The sequence below is a fragment of the Trichosurus vulpecula genome, chromosome 9 (genome assembly GCF_011100635.1).
Source record: "Trichosurus vulpecula isolate mTriVul1 chromosome 9, mTriVul1.pri, whole genome shotgun sequence".
Classification (NCBI taxonomy): Eukaryota; Metazoa; Chordata; class Mammalia; order Diprotodontia; family Phalangeridae; genus Trichosurus; species Trichosurus vulpecula.
The window spans coordinates 48934171-48956600 of record NC_050581.1 but is presented as its reverse complement, the minus strand read 5'-3'; the positions used below and the strand labels follow the sequence as shown (position 1 = coordinate 48956600).

The window sequence follows — 22430 nt, the reverse complement described above, 5'->3', positions numbered from 1 at the left end:
GGAAATAGGTGGTCATGGTTCTTTATAGAAATTAGAATATTTTTTTTCCATGAGAAGAAGTTGATTTGGAATTTTCAAAAGACTTTTGTGGTTGCTGTTTTGGCAGTACTGTTTTCTGAAGTTGGGATACACTTTCTTATTCTGCTGTTTCCATCTTTAGTGTAAAGCTGGAGTTTTACATTTTAAAAAAAAGTTTGTGCGAAATTACACTCATAAGCTGATATGAGACTTTTAAAGAAAACAGGTTTAAAATGAAAATTTTGTAGGTGTATTAAATGGTATCCTAATGTCTCCAATTTAGAAGCATGGATTTTTGAGCTAGAAGATACCTGAGAGGCTGTGTCCAACCCACTTACTTTACTGAGGAGGAAATTGAGGTGCAGAGAGGTCAAGTTGCCAGAGCAGTATTTGAGGCAGGATTAAAACCTAGGTCTAAAATTGTTAGCAGGAGCAAGGGAGTTGCATTTGAATGAAGGGATCCAATCAGTTAGCATGATTTGGGAAATTCTTTTGAATGAATAACTCTAGCTGTAGCGGTTTTGAGTTTTAGTACCCTATTGGTTTATTGATTTAATGACCAAATCCTCCTAAAAATGCTATGTGACACATACATGCATAGTTCTAAGTACTCAGAAACTTTGTTACACTTCTGTTTCCAGATAGACTGTATCATAGACTTGCCAGACTAAAATCCTTGTACAAATATGGGTGTTGGGACATTGTTTTCAGTTTGAGTACCTACAGTCAGTTAGTACATGTCCTTTTTGGTTATTAAATATTGATCTTAGGTTAAAAGCGTTATCCTAAATTAGTAAGGCTTGATTCTAATACATTCTTTTCTAGGTGAATTCAAGGTGAATGAATGAAAATCTCAGCTTTGGGGGTAGGGGGAAGATGGGGAGAGGCAGTTTTTGATTGGGCTTTGTGAGCTGGGAGGGCTCTCCTATTTTGATTGATATTCATATAGTCAGTGAGCATGGGATGGGGGTAGAGGGAGGAAGTCGTGGCAGGGAGAGAAAAGGAATTCTAGTACCTTTCTCTATGTCTCATTAATTTTGGAGGCAAGAAGAGTTCTTCACATCCTTACATGCTAACTTTTCAGTCAGTTAATAAGCCTTCATCTAAGACCTTACCACTATACTAATCTCTGGGGATACAAAGAAACAAAAACAGTCACTCCCTCAAGGAGTTCATGTTATAGTGGAGGAGATAACATGCAAACAACTATGTACATAAAAACATGTGCAGGATAAATCAGGAAATGGGAGTTCCTTGTATGAGGATCAGCAAAGGGGCCAGTGTCACTTCATTGTAGTTCATGTTAAGGAGGACAGCATGGTAAGATTAGAAAGTTACGAAGGATAGTGGTTATGAAGGACTTTAACCACCAAATCAAAGTTTTTATATTTAATCCTAGAGGTAATAAGGAGCCACTGGAGTTTATTGAGTGGTGCAGTGCAGTGGGGAGTGACATGTCTTCAGGAGACCTTTATTTTAGGAAGATTACCTTGTTAGTTTATCAGAGGATCAACTAGAATGAAGAAAGACTTGTGGCAAACAGACAAACCAGCATGCTGTTACAGTAGTGAGCTGACAAGGGCCTGCATCTGGGTGGTCGCAGTGTTAAAAGAGAAAAGGGGATGTATATGAGAGATGCTAAGAAGGTAGAATTGATAGGACTTGACAACACATTGGCTGTGAGGGGTGAGTGCAAGAGAGGATTTGAAGATGATGCCTAGTATATGAGCCTTGAGAACTGGGAAGATGGTGGTTCACTTAGTAATAGGAAAGTTTGGAAGAGATGATGAGTTCTTGGACATGTAGATTTTAGTATATCTATGGGACATAACTTATTTTAGAAATACCATCCTTTAATGTATTTCACTTATCAGTTACACTTAAAATTCACATAGCTCAACAAAATCATCCTAAAATGAAAACAGGTCAATTCAAAAAAAGATTTGTTAAATACTCTATACATACAAGGTGCTACGCTAGTAACAGGAGTTACAAAAAGCAGTGTGATGTGCACTCTGTGCTCTTGAAGACCTTTCAGTGTTAGGGGATAGAGGAGACATGTAAAAGATAATATGGTACAAACTGAAGTATAAGTGCCTGGGGAAGAGCCTAGCAAAGTGTTATGAGGAATTTGAGGAGAGAGTGGTTTTGTTTATTTTAGGATGGGATAGAGGGGGGAGGCATGGTTCTAGGGACAGCAGAATGGAAGAGGTAGCACTTGAATTGGGCCTTGAAGGAAGAGAAGGATTTCAGTAGTTGGAGATTGGGGAGGAGAGAATATCTATTCCATGTACAAAGGCAACATGAGCAAAGGCACAGAGATTTGAGAGGGCAGGATCTTAGTAGGGAATGTAGACTAGTTAGATTTGGCAGGATCATAGAATACTTTAAGAGGAACTGTGTATAATGGCAAGCGAAGTGGGATTTTTGTTGGATTGAATGTGCCTTGAGTTTTAGCCAATCAGAGACTTGTATATGCGTTGAGTTCTAGCCAATGAGATGTGCATGAATTCAGCCAATCAGAGACCTGAGTTCTAGCCAATCACATGCCAGCTAGAACTATATATAAGGAGAGCCCAGAGTGTGAGAGAAGCAGACATTGAGAGGATTTTGAAGAGAAGACATTGAGGGAGCTGCCAGCATTGAGAAGAGAAGAGAAGAGAAAGAGGAAGAAGAAGTTTTGATCTAAGAGCTGAGAGGAAATCTAAAAGAGCTAGGAAGAGCCTCCAAGAGCACAGAGGAGACTTTTGATGGCAGACTTGCTAAAGGAGCCTCTGAACTTTGAAGGCAAGTGTAGCTGTAGGGCAGAGACCTGCCCATGGGAAGGAGGCTTAGCTTAAGCCCCTTTTGAGAGTTGTTAAAGTGTACTGAGCTGTTAACACAGAGTCTCTGGACTTTGGAGGTGAATTGAGATGGTGGTGTTGGTGGTGTGTGTTGCTGCCCTGTTAAGCTTCGTTTTCCCAGAAACAAGTTGTGGGCAGGAACCCCTGGACCCTGCTGTCGGGCAAGAGCTTGGACTGGAGCAGTCTTTGTGAACTGGGGCCTGGTGTGGGAGTAGAGAGCCGCCTGAGTGTGAATCTAGGCGAGAGTTGGGAGCAGTTGGCCTACGGAGGAGGAGCCATGGGACTTGGAGGTCAACCTCCACTCAAGATGAAAGAGGGCTTTACTTGGGTACTTGGTAATGGTTAAGGAGATTGTTCTTATTATGACCTAGAGGTGGATGGTGTGGTATTTCCTGCTAGCCCTTAAGAATGTGTCATGCTAGGAAAGACCCCAGCCTGGGACCCCTTGATTTGGGGATGCAGTGGCATATACTGTGTATAGTGTGATGTTCTTGCTGTGACCTAGGGGTGGATGGTGTGCTATTTTCTGCTACCCCTTGAGGATGTGCTAAGGAAGACCTTAGCCCAGAACTCCTTGCTGTGTAAACAAGTACTTTGGGGAATGCTACTGAGTGCTATGTGCCATATGTATACATGCTATGTGCCATATGACATACTGAGTGATACAAGATATATGAATGTTAAATGACATACTTTGCTTAAGGATGTTATGTAATGAGATAATATGAATAGAGAGTTCATTATACTGTGCAACTGGACCCCGGAAATTGATCACAGCAGCGATCCTCGGATGTGCTGCCCTGATTGACATTACAGTGCGGCAGGATTTGAATACGAGTACTAGAAATTTATATTTTCTTTGGTAGGAATCTGGAGTTACTGAAGGATTTTAAGTAGAGGGGAATTACATAATTAGAACACATTGCATTAGAAAGATGACTCAGGCTAGTTTGGAAAGAGACTAGGCTGAAGCCAAGAAGACCAACTTGGGGGAGATGGGTTTACCTTGGTTTTGGTGAGAAGAGATGAGGGTAGTTGCAGTGGGGATGGAAAGTTAAGGAAAGATGGTGAAGTAGAAATGACATAACTTGAGAAATGACTAGATATGTGGCATGAGGGAGAGGGTAATCCTTCTATCTTATGTGACGGTGGATGGTTGTGCCATGAGTCTTAAGCAGAGAAATTAGGGAAGAGGGTGGGTGGGCATTAGCAGATCAGGAGTTTTGGACTTGTTGATTTTGAGTTCCAGTGGTAAATTTAAGTGGGGCTATCCAGCCTGCTGTTGGAGATATGGGACTGGAGCTCTGGGGAGAAGTTGGAATGGAAATTATTGATTTGGGAATTATCTACATAGAGGTGATAATTAAAATACATTTCTTCCTTAGAAGTCAACAGCTACAGAAAAAGAAAGGAGAAAATTTAAAAATAAAACAGAAGAGGAAAAAAATAGCAAAGACTAATAAACACCCTATCTCATCTGGTGATAACATTTGGGGGGTGGAGGGGGTGGAAGAAATAAAGAAGAAGAAAGGAGAGTGACTGAGTAGAAGGGGTAAATTTATGTATATACCACATTTTTATATTTTAAACTCGTGCAAATTTTAGATGATTTTTATTTTAAGAACTTTATGACACACCTTTGAAATAACTAAAGCTACTGTTGCAAAACCAAGGTTGAAAATCACTGACTTTTCTTTCAAAGCCACTTTTTCTCATGTTTGAAAATTGTGGTATTTTGTGGTTTTTTTTTGCCCTTTATGTTTTTTAATCATCAAATTAAGCATACTGAGAAAAGTTAGAAAAATGTTAATCATTTCATGTTGATGCCTGAAATTACATGTTCAGTGTGTTTTCTTTTTTCTTTTTTACCATTTTAGTAACAATGCTGATGTTATGCTGATTTCTGAGGAAAGTGGTGATTTGCAAGCTCCACCAACAAGGACAACAGGTATCCTGAGCTAACTAGATTTATATGGTTAAATAAAAAATAAAACCTTCACATTTATTTATTAAATAGCACCATTATTAGTGTTCATGCTCAGTTAAATAGACGATGCCCTCTCTTCACATAAAGGACTGCATTAACAGTTTAATCTATGCAACTTGATCTACATTTATCCAAATATTTACTCATCAAAAGTAATACCATTGTTTAATACCCTTGCGTTCAATCATTTTAAAGCCTCATGGCATTCACCATGTTTTATGTTATACCTTATTTCTTTTTGCTATTTTAACCTAGCTATACTACTTAGACTCGTCAGCTTTTAAAGACGAGTAAAGAAACTTGTTTTTAAATTTTGCTAGAGTATGTAAAGGTATAGAGCCATTAAAAAAAATCCATTTCAAAATAGTCAGTGCTGTTCAAAGCAGCCTCTGGCACCTTGGAGCTAAACTCTAAGTGAACTCCTCTACCCAACCTTGGAGCTTTGGAACCTGAACTCTAAGTGAACTCCTCCATCCAGCCTTGGAGCTTGGAACTAAGTTTACTCCTCCATTTGTATAAACAAACATATATCTTTGAGCTAGTGCTCACCTCACCAAACTGCAGATTTCAGAATAATTGCTTTTAGATTTGGCACTTACTTGTTCTTTGTTCGGAAACTGTATATGAGCATTGGAAATTTCAGAGAACTTTGTAGACTCTTTAAGTGCACTTACGTACACATTCTCTGGGTGATTGCTATTGCAGAAATCTTTAATAAAACTTTAAATCTTTTCTCCTCAAACATTCATGGTGTCAGGTTTATGACCCATCAAATACCTAAATTCTTTTTTTAAAATCAATTATTCATCATTTCCTGAAGAAGTAAGAAAATTTTGCTTTGAGCATGGTGTATCCCCTTCTTAGCATGCGAATTCCATTCTTGATTTTTTTCATACCTTTTGGCCAACTTCTTTTCTGTTATCATATAACTCATTTTACTTTTTAAAAGTCACTATCTCTTCCCAGTAAATCCCTTTGCCCTTTCCTTCCCTAGTGTTAAAGAAGGCTTTTACAAAAACAACTTCTCTAAACTGCAGGTTGTCAATATAAACTTTTTAACCATTAATATTAATCTTAAGGCTGGCACAGCATTTCTCAAACAAAATCTTCCTGTTTCTAACTGTTTTTTAACATTTGAAAGCCTTAGTTGAATGTATTTAAGAACATTTGTCTCACTGGTTTCAAAAATCTTTTTATTATATACATAGCTGCTATGGTCTATAACTAGAAATTGTGAGTCTCTAGTTTCCACAAATAGAAAGAGTTAGAAAAGATTTTATAGTTTATTTCTTCTGCCTGGTCTTAGACAAGATGAGACTGAAACAATTTCACACCACCCCACATCAGTAACAGGATACTGTCTTGATGAGTACTTTAAAAGTTTTCAAATACCTTTAAAGAGAAAAGGCTAAGGTTAAAAATTGTACCCTAATTATTTTGAGTTTTGTTCGAATATCTTTTATTACTCTGTGATAATTGTGTATGTAAAGTTGAATCCTGCCTACATATGAATGTATTTGAAGAAGTAAGGTTACTTTTTCTTTCATCTTCTACAAGGGATGAAGCATAGTTCAATTCAGAGGAGTTCACTTTTGCACATGAATCTAGCCATTTCCTATTCAGTTGCAAGGAGCTACCTTTCACTTCTAGACAGTCATAGTTCAGGTTATATCTTCTCCCTTCTGAGTTTCAGAAAACAGTCTGACTCAAATTCCTTGTGAGAGATTAGTAAGATATTCCATTTGTGGGCGTTCTTCCAGTAGCCTTATAGAGATTAAAGGGAATTACCTAAAGAACGTTATAGACACAGAAAATACATGGAAGATTCAGGAATCGCCCATCTCATAGAAAAGCTGACCAAAAATAGGAACTGTCTAAAAATTGGGGGCAATTGGAAAAGTGGCCAGTCTCCAAGTTTGATCTTCCTCAAATTCTAGGCCTGTTTGCAGGTAGACATTTTAGAAGTACTAAGAGAATTTGTTGAGGGGATGAAAACTACCTTGAGTAGGGTAACCTGTGTCAAATTTTATATGTTATGGATTGGGCTCAGGGTAGAATGCTTATAACCTTTTTGTTTAGAAAGTTGCTGACTTTGTTTTATCATCCTAATGTTAGTATTTCCAAATGTTGACATTTTAACAATCTGTTGTTTTCCTTTCAGATGCTGAAAAAATGGTATTGGCAGATTCAAGTGACTCACTTGGTTCTGAAACTAATTCTAAGGTAAGTAATAATAAATTTTTCATATTACCTATATCTGTACCTAGATAAAGATAGACATATACACATTTGTAATGAGCTGAAAACAAATTATATTATAGAGTTTTGATATTCACATATAGTTGGCTGGTTTTGTGGGGTTTATCCATTCAGTCTTTGGAAAATGCTGATGACAATAAACTTAATATCTGTCCAGTTTGCATTACAGTCTACAATTTAGAAGGCATTATGTATTCTAAAACTTTGTTTATCTTGTTAGTTTAATCATTTGTGTTTTCCTATGTCAAGATAAATGTAGTACCTAATTATATTTGTTTTTTCCACATCCGCCACTTTACATTGGCCACAGCCTTTTGGAATGTTAAATTGTAGTAGTTTCTAAATCGTCTAAAGCAAACTATTTTGGATCATTAAAATTATATTGTTACAGGGACTGTCAATACAGCTTTAAGTCAGATAGGGAATACCGTGTCTTGCATGGAAATTTGCTTGAATGCAGAGAAGGGAGGGATGAATGAAGGCTAAGCTAAGTGTATTGATCAGCAAAGTTGGGCCAAATCCAAATCTTTTATGACAGAGAAAATCAGAACCAACAGAGAAATAGTACAGATTGCTCACTAAAAAGCTGATCAGCTCTTCTCTCAATCAAGAAGATATTAACTAGCCCATTGCCCATGTTTTACCTCACCATGTACCTCTGGATTTCATGGTTTGGGAGCATTCATAGAAATGGAAGAGGTGAATGACCATTTCCACATGGAATTTATGAGCGATGATAAACAATGATGAATAACAAAAGAAGGGTGATGGGGAAACTGTAACTGAATGGCACTAGTATTCAGTCTAGTACAGGAAGAGCCTGATGAAATAGTACTCCAACCTCCAAGAGGTTCGAATGAATCAAAATTTCCTCTTGGGCAATGTTGGGGAATTTCTCAGCCAGAAGAGAGTTGACTTTCTGGGAGTACTTCATCCACCAGGAGATCCAAAAGAGACTGAAATCAAATAAAGTGAGTAGCCAATATGAAAGAGAAAGAAATTTATTAGTACTCTAATAAACTGCCTGCCTCTCCTTCCTAGTGTACAGATTTGTATACTTTTCAGGCCTACTTAGAGCACACAACCAGTCAGTCAGCCAGTGGCATGTAAATGAAGCTTAACTAACTACTGAGATATCAGGTCCCTATATGTGTAAGGGCCATTACTGGAAATTATAGCCCCTCCCATATCTGGTGATCACAGAAATATTACAAAAGAGCAGAAAAGCCTCAGGTTGCAAACCTGGATTATTTGAGGTGGATGAGGGACCTTGTCCACACATTATAATAAGAATGGAGATTCTTAGTCATATATAGTATTTCTAGAAGGGCATTGTTCTTCCTCCATAGTAAACAGTAATAAGTTGCCAACTTGGCAGCCAGCTGCTCAATTAGACGGTTTGAATCTGGGAACAAATAGGACATTCAGCTTGCTCACACCTGCCAGTCACCTTCAGGTTGAGAAATTCAAATTAATTCTACTTGGAATTCACCCTAAGCTGCATTTGATTTGGTATTGTACTTGATTCTGTATCTACCTAAGTTACTTTTCTGTGTCCTCTAGCTAAGCTTTTCCTTCTAAGCCAGTTTAAAATCCATCCTGCTTATAAATCACTGTAATTAAAGGGAAAAGACTTGTTACCTCCATACCTTTAGTTTCTGGGAAAGTTCCAGGATCTTTTTGTTACTTTTAAAGGCCTACAAGCTGACTTGACACATTTCAAAAGATCTGCTGTCTGTCCTTGCCTGTCCTTGTAGATTAAGGAGGGTCTTATTTCCCTAACTAATCCTCCTAGGAGCCAGGGAATTTGCTGTCCCTAGTCCACTAACAATGGCCTCGGGATGCAGATGGGTCCCATAAATCAATCAGGCATTCCTTAATGACTGAGAGGAGTGGTTGCCACCCATATGCTAGCCATCTTTCTTTGTCTTTTGTCCGTCCCCCCCCCATAGTGCTGTCATCCCAGTAACCAATAACATTGTTTTTCCCCCTACCCAGTTCTGTTCTTTGTTTTATGTTTATAAAATGGAGCTGTTCCTCCTCTTCTGTGTCTTTGGCCAAACTGAGGTATCCATTTGACCTGCTTTGTTAACAGGTTCACACCCTGCTAATGCACTCATAAAGCTTGGAACTCTGTACCTCAGGCTACCTTTATTAAATTCTGTTGAGACAAGACTTAAGGTGTAATGAGATGTACTTTTGTTTCCAGTATTAGCAGGTATGTTGGTAGAAGATAACACATGGTTGTGTGAATTGTGCGACCTCAAAATTCCAGTCTGCAACAAAAGGACACTGAGGCTGGAGAACTCTGAGCAGTTTAATTTGTTAGGGAAACCAGTAAGCGCTAAGAAATCAGATCCAAGACTCGTCTGCAGTCAGGGACCCTTCTGTCTAGTTTTGAGGGAATAGTTAGACAATTTGAGAACTTACTCAAACTAGAATGAGATGCCATAGCTCTTTGATTGGTCAGTTCCAGAAAGGGGAAAAGTTACATGATTGGCTAAGGGTAGGAAGTGGAACTCCGTGTTTGGCCATAGGAAGGGGGTGTCCCCCAGTCTCCTGCTTGTTTCCTTAGTGCCCAGGCGGTGAGATTCTGGGACTTGACACCATTTAATCAGTGACTAGGCAACAAGATTTGAGACTTTGCACTGTCTGTCACAACTATCCGGCACATGGAAAATAGGAACCCAGTAACTGACAGGAACATCAGGGCGGGGGGCAGGAATGGTACAGCAGGTGTCTGCTTCTAGTTCTTACATAGATTAATATAGGCCGTTATAACAAGCTACAAATCACTCAAACAGTATAATCAATACATACATGTTGTCAGCAATACATGGCACTCTTATCCTAAAAGTATTAGCTATCACAACTAACTTAAACTTAGTCATATTCTGTTTAGCTCATTGATACAATCACTGATACCCATTAAATCACAACGAACTGATGAAATGCTGATTAAATTGAGTATAGGGGTATCATTTTTATGGCTTTTTTTTTCCAGTGGCAAAGAATTGGAAATGGGTTGGGGAGAGGCAGTGCCCATCCAACGGGTAATGGTTGAACAAATTCTGGTATAAGCAGGTGATAGAAAATCGTTCTGCTATGAGAAATGATAAGAGGATGGTTTCAGAGAAGCCTGGGAAGACTTGTGTGAATTAGCACAGAATGACATGAACAGAACCAGGAGAAAAATTGATAATTATAGCAATATTGTAAAGACAAACACCTGAAAAATTTAGGAACTGGTTAGCATGATGACCAACTATGATCCCAGAGGATTAATGCTGCCCACCTCCTTACAGAAAGGCCACAGATTCAGAGTACAAAATTAGCATATTTTTTGGACATATCCAATGGGTATATATTTTTTTGTTTATACACATGTTTGTAATGGGGATTTTGCTTTTCTTTTTCAATGGGAATAGGAGGGAAGGCATGTTTTATTTCCTGACTGAAGAAAATGTATTCTTTTTTAAATGGAGTCAGTCTTACTCATTCTGCTGTTGCCATTAAGTAGTTGAGTACAAATTGAGAGTCTCCATTTAAACAACCCCATAGCATTATTTCTTTGACCTTAACAAGCTGCTTTGTTTGGGAAGATCTTTCTCTAAAACTCATAGCACCTGGGTTCATCCTCTTCCTCCAAAGTGTATCTTAACAGTATTATGTTTTCCTTTGTTAGTGTTTTGTGGATTCTTTGTATTCATATTTTCTTAGCATTTACTTCTTCTGGGAAATTTTCTTTGATATTTCCAGAAATACAATGCCCACATTCTTTTATTTTTGTGAATTCTCTGGAATGTTTTAAATCCTGAGATTTCCTGTGTTGTGATCACTCTTTCAGGTCTGTGGCTTGGGTCTTTTTTTCTTAATAGTATGGCTAATTCAGTAACTTATTTGTGAGCCCTATGTTGAGCTGTTTTCTACTATAGTTAAGTGATAATTGCTTCTATGAATTATTTTTGAAGTTTATTTTTTTCTCCAGCTAAGTAATTTTATTCACCTTTACTCTTGTTCATTTTATGTATCCTTTGATTCTTTAATTTCTAGTTTAATTTCTTCATTTGAGGTTTTTTTTTTGTTTTTTTTTTTTTTTACTTAAAACTCTTATGGTTTTTCTCAGCATCGCAATTCTTTCTTGATTTCTTTAAATACGATTTTTATCCTTTTCAGGATATCTCTTGGGATATACTGTGTTGTTTATTTTTCCTTTTCCAATTACTATTAGTATTTTAACTGATTCAGCAAGCATTTATACAGACCTACTGTGTGGGCCAAGCACTGTGTTAGGCCAAACTAGAGATACATATACAAAAGTGATACGTTCATTCTCTTTCCTCAAGGAGCTAACATTCTACTGTGGAAAGATACAGATGTTCCCATTTAAGTGTGGGATATAAAAAAATTAACACAGTAAATGGGAAGAGAGGACAAGTATTAACTGGGGAAATGAGAAAAAGGAGGGATGGTACTTGAGCCGAGCTTTGAAAAGGGCTAGAGGTTCCAGGAAAGGGAAGTGAATACTTTTTGATATAATGCTACTATTTACTCTTCTTTTAAAATCTTGGATGGCTTTTTAAATCCTTTCTCTTCACTTTGGTGTTTTGTTTTTGTTGTTGAGTATGAAAAATCTAGCCACTAGTGCATAAACCAGACTTGGTCCCACCATAAAGAGGGGTAAGTGACTTGTCCATGGTCACACAGCTTAGTGAATTGAGGACCATATTTGGAGTCAGAAAGACCTAGATTCGAGTTCTGTTTCTGACATATTTTGTTGGTTGTTGAGCCTCGGACAAGTCACCCTCTCAAGAGCTCCCTGGCAACTCTGTAAACCTCACAGTTTTATGAGTTTATGATGGTAGTTTCTATACTAACGGTTCCCCACACCAATGAAATCACAGGCCCGGGTTAAAAATCATCTCTGGTAAAGATGCTACAGACTAGTTACAAATTTGTGGTAGGATCAAGGCTGGCATATGGATTGGTGGTAATTAGGAAGCACTAGTCTGTATAAATATTCACATACATTCCTAATTTGAATAAGTACTAGAAAACATAATGGTCTTGGAAGACCATTTTCCACATCCTCCCAAATGCAGATAAAGTTAGATGCTCAACAGAGGTAAGACTTGTTAAACACCATAACTATAGCAGTAGACAAATCATACCTTTAAGCTAGCACATAAAAATAGAGCGTAGTCCTTCTCAGTTAAGTTGGTCGAATGATATGTTCTCTCAGGGGCAGCTGCAAGAATATCTGTAACATTCTTTTCAGTTCGGTAGCCTGTGTTTCTGTGATCATAGATTTAGAAATAAAAGACCTTGCCTCTGCCTCCTCCTCCTCCTACTCCTCCTCCTCCTCTTCTTTTTTTTAACAGTTGAAGGAACTAAAGCGCAGGAAGTTTCCGTGACTTGTATGATCACATAGCTATTAAGTATTTGAGTCAGGGTTTGAACACAGGTGGGTCTTCCTGACTTCTAAGTCTAATAAACTTTTTTTGTTGTTGTTCAGTTGTTTTTCAGTCATGTCCGACTCTTCATGGCCCCATTTGGGGTTTTCTTTGAAGAGATACTAGAGGGGTTTGCTGTTTCCTTCTCCAGCTCATTTTACAGATGAAGAACTGAGGCAAACAAGGTTAAGTGACTTGCCCAAGGTCACACAGCTAGTAAGTGTCTGAGGCCAGATTTGAACTCCAAAGATGAGTCTTCTGACTTCAGTTCTGGCACTCTATCCATTGTGCCACCTAACTGCCCCTAGTAAAATACTATATAAATGTGTATATTTATGTATACATTTTCTAGTAAGCAATATAAAGTCAGGCAGTGTGGAATAGCAGATAGGGAGCTAACCTTGAAGCAGGATTCAAGTCCTGCCTCTCACACATACTTTGATATGTTACTTTTGGCAAGTCATTTAACCTCTTAGCGTTCTAGGAAAGTCTCTAGGATTCTAAGTGGAAAAAGTTTTGATCTGGATTGGTAGAAAGAATTTTCTGACTTAAGAGTTCCCTGTATTAATGAAAACATTAGTCCATATCCCATCTGTATCCCTGATTTCAAGTGATTTATATTCACAAAGGAAGGATGGCTCTTAAGAATTACGATTAAGAATTTAAGAAATTTAAAAATGCTAAATATCCTTATACACATTATGTGAAGGGTCATAGTCACAAATTAAACATTATGGAACAAATTATAATCACAATTTAATTGGTACTGTCACTGAGAAAGGAAATTAGATGACTTCTGAGGGCCCTTTAAAACCCTTAGATCTGTGTACAGTAGTTCCATTCTTAAGCCATCTGAAATAGAGGTGTCAGATATGTAGCCCTGAGCCCCCAAGTGCAACTCAAATCAGCTTAAAATAAAATTGGGAAATGTTTAATAAAATAAAAACATAATAAGGCATAAATAATGTTGATATGTAGTTTTCCAAGTCAGTGTGTGCCCACAGGGATCCTTAGATACAGTTTAGTGGCCCCTGTTTCTACTTGAGTTTGACACTACTAGTCTAAGTGGTCAAGACTGAAAACAGAAAACATAAGTCCTAGATACTGATTATCTTGAGTAGTAGTAATACTTGATCATTACAGTTTCGCCATATTCAGTTTCTTTTTTAAAATAATTTTATTGATAACTTGAGTCTTAATTACACCGAAATTTCTCTCAGCAGCCCTTTCCCCTACCCCACCGCATTCCATTTCAGATACTCATCTCATGTAATAAAGAAGTTTTCTAAGGAAAAAAATTGATCAATAACATTAAAAGAAAGCATGAAAGTATATGCAGTTTGGCATACTTGTAAACTTCCCAGATCTGCTTTGGAGTAGAGTGGTTCATGTAATCAGATCTTTTCTTCAGGCTCATGCTTGTGCTTTGTAGTTTTGCAACATTCACTATTGATTGTTTTGTAGTGCTTCTTTCCATTTACATTGTTGTAGTCATTGTGTGTTATTTTGTTGGCTCTGTCTTCTTCACTAAGCATCAGTTCATTTAAATCTTTCTAGTACTTTATATTATCTATATTCATCATATTCATCGTTTCTTAATAACACAGTAGTATTCCATTACATTCACATGCACCAGTTTGTTTAGCCATTCTGCAGTTGATAAGCATCCACTTAGTTTTCCATCAGTCATTCCCCAATAGATCAGTATCTACTTTGTTTCCAGTTCTTTGGTACCACAAAAAGTGCTGTTATATTTTCGTGTATATAAAGGCTTTTTTCTTATTAATGACCTCAATGGGGTATACGCCTCATCGTTGAATCTCTGAGTCAAAAAGTATGGATTTTTCTGGTCACTTAATTTGCATAATTCTGGGTTGTTTTTAAAAATGGTTTTACTGATTCACATGGCACCACTAAAAATACAGTGACATACCTATCTTCCCACAACTCCTCTAGCATTGATTGTTTCCCTATTTTGGCATCTTTGTCAGTTTGCTGGTTGTGAGATAAAACCTTGGGGTTATTTTGATTTTCATGTATTTGATCAGTGTTTTAGAACATTCATTCATGGTTGTTCCATACTTTGCAGTTCCTTGAAGAACTGTTTATTCATATCTTTTGACCACCTGTTTATTGGGGGATGTCTTTAGGATGTATTTATTTTATATGTGCATATATACAATATGTGTGTATAAATAAGCACATAGATATATACCCGCATATGTATATAAACATATACACACAAATACATACATCTATTGTTTATACATCTTGGATTCCAAATCCTTGTCTGAAAAATTTGATGCAAAGATTTTTTTTTCCCCATTCAACCACCTCCCTTCTTACTTTATATGGGGGGAAATTTTATGTTAATATCCTTACCTTGCTGTATCAGCAAGGCAATAATCACAATATAGATAATAATTGTCAAAATGCCTGTGTGGTACTGTATCCCAAAATATGCGAGACTCTCCACATAGAAGGTAGAAGTAAGCCATTTATTCAGACACCAGAGGACTAGATCCCGTAACCAAAACACCCAATTACAGCAGCAAAGAATTCGATACACAATACCACAGCAGAGAACCACTCCATCCCAAAACCTCTCTGCCCCCTGCTGGAGCCTTCCCAAAAACAAACTCACTCACAGCCACCAAAGTCTGCCCTCTCTCCCTCAGCTTTAATTGTTATAACTGCTCTCTCAGCATTTCCTGTGACACAGTTTCCTTTTCTTCTCAGCAAGCTCCTCCCACCACATGTGACTTAGGTTTCCTGTGACGTAAGCAGGTCACATAGCCTATTAATGGATGGGAAAGATCTTCAAATCTAAATTGCTAGTACATTCGGCCCCAAGATCTTTTTTATCCATTACATAGGGCAATGGGAGTTTTGGGATAACTGGCATCAGCAGAACTTTACACAACAATATAACAGGGATAACACAAGATAAGCATGTAAAACAATGTCATCACTCCCCTCTCAAACGAATGGGTCTCAAAATCTTGGAGTAAGTCGCAAAGGTCTCGTCCTCCATAGTTGCTTCTTGCTGAAATTGGACATAATGCTGTCCCTGCCCCAGGAGATCGAGTCCCATTTGAGAGGTCAGTTCTTTAGCAAGCTGGTTGACACCAGTGAGCAACTTGGTTGACACCAGGTCCCGGGATGACACATCACAGTCACAGATAGGTCCAGGGATGACACATCATAGTCATGGACAGGTCCAGAGGTGACATCCGAACACATCAGAAGGTGAAATCTGGCTTAAGCCATCAGGCGTCTGCAGGTGGATGTACCAAGCCTGCAGGAAACAAATCTAGCAAACAAATTTAACAGACAAAAATCCAAAAAGAAACAAAGTGACTATTATAGCCTCATTCACAATAGAATACATGAGTCAAGGATACAGTTTTATAATCATTTTCTCCTGGATAAACAGCTGTTACAGTATTATCTTTCCCATGTGCTATAATTTCTGCAGCCTTTGGAACATCTTCTGGCTTCCATTTTACCCATACTTTAGCTCCCAATTTTATTCTATCAGTAGAACCAAACCCTTCCTTTCCTCTACTAGTTATTTTGGAAGGAGGGTCAGTTTTCACAAGGGGTATGGTTTCACAAGGAACAATAATCACTTCAACTATTCTGTCATTTTTACAAAACTGTGTAGGTTCTTCACCCAAATTCTGGAATGTTACAGCAATTTCTCCTTGATACTAGAATCTGTTACTCCAGCCGATACATGTATTACTTGAACTGCTAATCCTAACTTAGGTAATATCCATCCAAAATGATTCTTGGGGATTCTCATACATATCCCAGTAGAGATTTTTCTTAACTCTTTTCTATCCAACCAAAAGTCCTGTAAACAATGTAAATCATATCCTGCCAAACCAAGTATTCTTGGACATGGTGGTGGGACATCATCCCTCACAGTCCAATATTCAATTCAATATTCAATATTTTGGACCTTAGGGATTTGCTGTTTTCTAATTTGCAGATTTTGGATCATCATTGGCTAGAGGTGCACTTCTTCCCAATGGTCTATTATTCAAATTATGTAGAGAATGTTGATACAAATTATTAGAACTTAACTTTCTTAACTCTTTCAATAATCCATTCTTTCTATCAACCCAGATGTTTGTGGAGAATATGCAATATGTTTTATCTACTCTGTATTGTTTAATACACCATATCTCTTCATCTCATTACCTTTGAAATGTGACCCATTGTCACTTTGAATCTGCATTGGGCTTCCATGATATAGATGTTATTTTATAATATCTAGAGTTTTATAGGTATTTTTCTGGGTTGTATTCTTATAAGGCCAAGCCACTAATATACCTGAATAGGTGTCAACACGAGTACATATAAATTTGCATCCTTTATTTTGGGGTAGTGGTCCAATATAATCTGTCTGCCAAATCTGGGCTGGAACTTTTCCCCTTGCTATCTCTCCAGTTACTACCCTGGGAACAGTTTGTTTCTTTTCCAATTGACATATATAACATTCCTCTGCTACTTGTTTTAACAATGAATGAGAGATACTAATACCTTGATGTTGTGCCCACCAGTGTGTGGCCTGGACCCCTAAATGGCTGACCATTTGATATACCCATTTTGCTAGTACCAGATCATCACTTGGAGTAGGGACAATATGTTGAGTAGCAATCTTTGCTTAGTCGATCAGCATGTGCGCTGTACTCATATTCTGGCATTGTGAGGGCCATGTGAGCGTCTACATAAAAAACTGACAAATTAGTAACCAAAGACATGTCCCATATATCTTCCCATAATTCTTTGCCCCAAACTTGTTTGCCATGAATTTCCCAATTTTTATTTTTCCACATTGGCATCCATGTAGCTAACCCATTAGCAACTGCCCACAAATCAATGAATATGTGACACTGTCCTCCTTTCTTTGTTTTAATGGTTTGATATAGTGCCATAAGTTCAGCATATTGACTACTTCCACCTATCCCAGTACTTTCCAAAGTCTACTTAGTACATGGGTTATAGGCTACTGCTTTCCATTGTCTTCCATGGCCCAAATATTTTGCTGTCCCATCATAAACCATGCATGTTTCTTCTGTTCCTCAGTCAATCCATCATATCAGTCATTCCACTTTACCAAGGATTGTACCAACTGTTGCCTTGGTTCAGGGGTTTTGTCATTTCCATCGGTGTCTATATTTGCTATAGATTCAGTCCACCTCTACTTTTGCCTGTCTTTGACCTATTCTGAATATACCATTTCCATTTACTTATGCTAGCCACTTGCGCATGTCCAATTCTGTGAGATGCTAGGGTACTCATTACCCAAGTCATAATTGGGATTCCAGGCCTTAATATCACTTCATGGCCCAGAGTCAGTTGTTGAGTCTCCACCAAAGCCCAATGTGCAGCTAACAACTGCTTTTCAAAAGGTGTATATTGTAATCCAGATGAAGGTAGTTTCCTTGACCAAAATCCTAAGAGTACATTTCAGCTTTGTTGTTTTCTGCCACAAACTCCAATTCACAGTTATCCTCTACAGTCACTTGTAATTCCACTGGGCCACTTTGCATAAGCCAGAAGTCTAGAGTCAATTGTTTAGCAGATTTGGCTTCTTCAAAAGCTTTACTCTGTTCAAGTCCCCAATCAAATTCGTATTTTTTCCTGGTAACTCTATATAAGGGTTTCCATAAACCAAGCTGGCCTCTGCCCCAGTGTCAATCAGTGCCCTAGTTACAGTATTTGATCCATTCTTCCAATATATAGTCAGATTAACATGGAGTCTGTAATCCCATCTGTGTGTTTTTTTAATCTGTGCTGGGGCTTGGCCTATTTCCTAGTCTTCCTGAAAGTGTGACTCCCTTGGATACAAATGTTCAATATCTGTAGGATTTGTAGGGGCAGCACTTCTCTATTCTGTCTGCTATTAAGCCTCCTATCTTGGTACATTTTATATAGCTCATTAGTTGGCATACCATCTATTCTTCTAAATTCTACCCCTGCTCTCTTTTGGGGATCTTTTTCAAGAGGCGATCAATGGATTCTTTCGATTTCTATTTTACCCTCTGGCTCTAGAATATCAGGGCAGTTTTCTTTGATAATTTCTTGAAAGATGATGTCTAGGCTCTTTTTTTGATCATGGCTTTCAGGTAATCCAGTAATTTTTAAATTATCTCTCCTAGATCTATTCTCCAAGTCAGTGGTTTTTCCAATGAGATATTTCACATTGTCTTCCATTTTTTCATTCCTTTGGTTCTATTTTATAATATCTTAATTTCTCATAAAGTCACTAGCTTCCACTTGTTCCAATCTAATTTTTAAGGTGGTATTTTCTTCAGTGGTCTTTTGGACCTCCTTTTCCATTTGGCTAATTCTGCCTTTTAAGGCATTCTTTTCCTGATTGGCTTTTTGGAGCTCTTTTGCCGTTTGGGTTGGTCTATTCTTTAAGATGTTATTTTCTTCAGTATTTTTTGCGGTTTCCTTTAGCAAGTCATTGACCTGTTTTTCATAGTTTTCTTGCATCACTCATTTCTCTTCCCATTTTTTCCTCTACTTGTTTAACTTGCCTTTCCAAATCCTTTTTGAGCTCTTCCATGGCCTCAGACGAATTCATATTTTTCTTAGAGACTTTTGATGTAGGCTCTTTGACTTTGTTGACTTCTAGCTGTATGTTTTGATCTTCTTTGTCACCAAAAAAAAGATTGAAGAGTCTGAGTCTGTGTCTGTATCCTTTTTTGCTGCCTGGCCATGTTCCCAGCCAACTACTTGACCCTTGAGCTTTTTGTCAGGGTATGACTGCTTGTAGAGTAGAGATTGCTTTGTCCCAAGGTTTAGGGGCTGTGCTGTTGTTTTCAGAGCTACTTCTGCTCCACTGTCACTGCAAGCTCTGCCACAGCAGCACTCCTCCTCCCCTAAGAACCACCAACCAGTATTGCAACCCAGATCCAAGCAGGTAAAAGCAGGCCCTGCACTGCCGCTTGATTTTTCCCACAGTGTGAGCCAGGGACTCCAGAAGCAGCTGACGCTGGAGCTCTGGAAGCCACCACTGTGCACCACCTCCGCCACCTCCAGGGCTGGGGCCAGACGGCTTTCTAACCCGATCTAGCAGTTTTCCCACTAACCTGCTCCGTGGTCTTTGGCGTTTGTGGGTTAAGAAGTCTGGTAATTGCTACAGCTCAATGATTCATGGCCCTAAGGCCTGCTCTGGTCAACTCCTGGTCTGGTCTGTCCTGGTGTGGCCCATGCTGGGCTACACTACGCTCCCTTCCCAGCGACCATCCAGTCCGTTCTGGGCTGGAGACGTTCCCTCTGCTGTTTCCTGGGTTCCGCACCTCTAGAATTTGTTCAGAGCCATTTTTTATAGGTGTTTGGAGGGATTTGGGGGAGAGCTTAAGTAAGTCCCTGCTTTCCAGCTGCCATCTTGGCTCTGTCCCCCTACCCCTGCTCTCAGTAGAGTAGTAAACATTTTTTTTTTCTTATCACTCTATTCTGATGTTGAATCCACTAGTTTTTCACTCTTCTCTCTCAAGGAAATTTATTTTTTCCCCAGTCTCCTAAGTCACTTAACTGTGAAATCTTATCCAGCACCTCTTTTCCTATTCCTGCAATTAGCAGAGTCAGAATTAGGTGTTTATAAGTGGGGGGAGCCATCTTAACTATCGTATTCCTATGAGAGACTCCCAAGGGAGTGTCATAATAAACTTCAGCTTTCCCCAACATAATAGCAGTCTTCATTACCTCCTCCTTTAACTTTCTCATACAGTCCCTAATTGAATACCAGGGTCTGTCCATAGTAGGTCACATAGAATCAGCAGGATATTCTGTATTACAACCTGTTGCAGCTAAAGCTAATAGATTGGTTGTTTGGTTACTACCTTGCAAACGACAATCCGTAAAAACTTGCTGTATAAAAGGATTCCAACTAATGCTTATAAATCTCATACAGTGCACAGTATCTACAGATATTCCTGTGGCCCCTTCATCACTGATTCTCACCATCCAAGATATTAACGATTTTCCCATTCTCTGGGTGAACCTAATCAAGTCCTGCTGTGTAAAATCTTGCAACATCTCTCTCAACACTTCATTGTTATCTTGGGTTTCTTGCCTCTTTCACTGTTTGGGGCACATTGCTGTTTGAGGAACCTGGTCTGATACTGCATCATTCTCTCGCTCCTTAGCATCATACCACAAAGTAACATTTCGTACCTCAGCTTCTGATATTGTATCATCCTCTCTAGACTTTCTCCCCTGTCACCATGGGAACCAGACTGGCTACTAGATTCAGCCTGGACCGAACTGAAATACGCTCTTGACCTCCTTGGCTCCCTCTGTCTTCTAGCCCAATTAACACATCAGTAGATTCCTGAACAATAATTTGTTGTTCTGCCGCCTAAGATTTCCCAATTTTGCTATGACAAAGAAGCAATATTCTCATTTGAGCTAGATGTTTCTCTAATCATCTCAGTTCTCTCTTGTAATAGTCTGTCTCTGCTTTCATATATAATACGATACACTGTGAGTAAAATCCAGCCTCGTCTAGAGATTGCTGTTGGCCATTCTCTCTCAGGCTTAACTGTAATTTCTTACAACATCTTTCCAAAAGTCTAGGTTCTCTCACCTGTAGCTTCTGTTTCCAGTCCTCACAGAAACCGGTGCCTTTAGATCATTTCCTTGCTAGGGAGGAATAAGGTACCTCTTCCCATCCTGGGATAACCATTTATTCCTCTAAAGCCCTTCTACCTCCAAATGGAGATCTTATACCTTGCGATCCTGTTCATGACGCCAAATGTATCAGCAAGGCAATAATCACAATATAGATGATAATTGTAAAGATGCCTATGTGGTTCTGTATCCTAAAATATGCAAGACTCTCCACATAGAAGGTAGAAGTAAACCATTTATTCAGACACCAGAGGACTAGCTCCCGTAACCAAAACACCCAATCACAGCAGTAAAGAATTTGATATACAATACCACAGCAGAGAACCACTCCATCCCAAAACCTCTCTGCCCCTTGCTGGAGCCTTCCCCAAAACAAACACTCATAGCCACCACAGTCTGCTCTCTCTCCCTTAGCTTTAATTGTCATAACTGCTCTCTCAGCATTTCCTGTGACACAATTTCCTTTTCTTCTCAGCAAGCTCCTCCCACCACATGTAACTTAGGCTTCCTGTGACATAAGCAGGTCACATGGCCTATTAATGGATGGGAAAGATCTTCAAATCTAAATTGCTATTACACTTGCCTAGCAAAGGACTAGAAAAGTCAGCAATGTGGAAAGACTTGCTTCAACATAGAGATTGTGTGCCTTAGAGAATACCTTTTTTGTTAATGTGTAAGACCAATCAGCTTCATTTCCCTGTCTTCCCTGTAGCATGAACTCAGACCTACATAATGTGCAATCCATAAAGGCTCAAGGGAGTTGGCCACCTGTTGCATGTCTCCCCTCTGCTGGATGACTTAATAAATTCTTTTCTTGACACTTTCTTAGCCTGTAATTCATTTTCAATTAATAAGAGCACTGGTCGGCAGAGCTGGGCCTAATTCAGTACCTCTTAAGCAGAGAGTAAGGACAGAGACTAAGTGGTGTGATTCTCATTTTGTTAGACAATTGCTTATTTCCTGATATGCAGCAAGTTGGTTTCCTGATAGTGACAAAGCTTTATTGTATAATTAATCCTCTTTAGGCTTCAAGGGAAAAAACGAAACATGAGGATATGGTGATTGACTTGACAGAAGAAGCCAGCTTAAATAGTAAAACAGGTAAGGAATCAATTTTATTTATTTTAGACACACACATACATTACACACACACACACACACACACACACACACATACACACACACACACACACACACACACGTGGACAGGGTTGG

General features: G+C 38.6%; 1 protein-coding gene across 3 annotated transcripts in view; it reads left to right on the top strand.

The window, feature by feature from the left end:
- ATF7IP2 (activating transcription factor 7 interacting protein 2) overlaps positions 1-22430 on the top strand; it is a 98601-nt gene that overhangs the window by 63880 nt on the left and 12291 nt on the right. For all 3 annotated transcript variants that reach the window (XM_036738821.1, XM_036738822.1, XM_036738823.1), the window contains 3 exons: positions 4739-4809; positions 7010-7071; positions 22241-22316. In XM_036738821.1, the coding sequence (XP_036594716.1) occupies positions 4739-4809; positions 7010-7071; positions 22241-22316 (209 nt within the window). The remainder of the gene's footprint in view (positions 1-4738; positions 4810-7009; positions 7072-22240; positions 22317-22430) is intronic.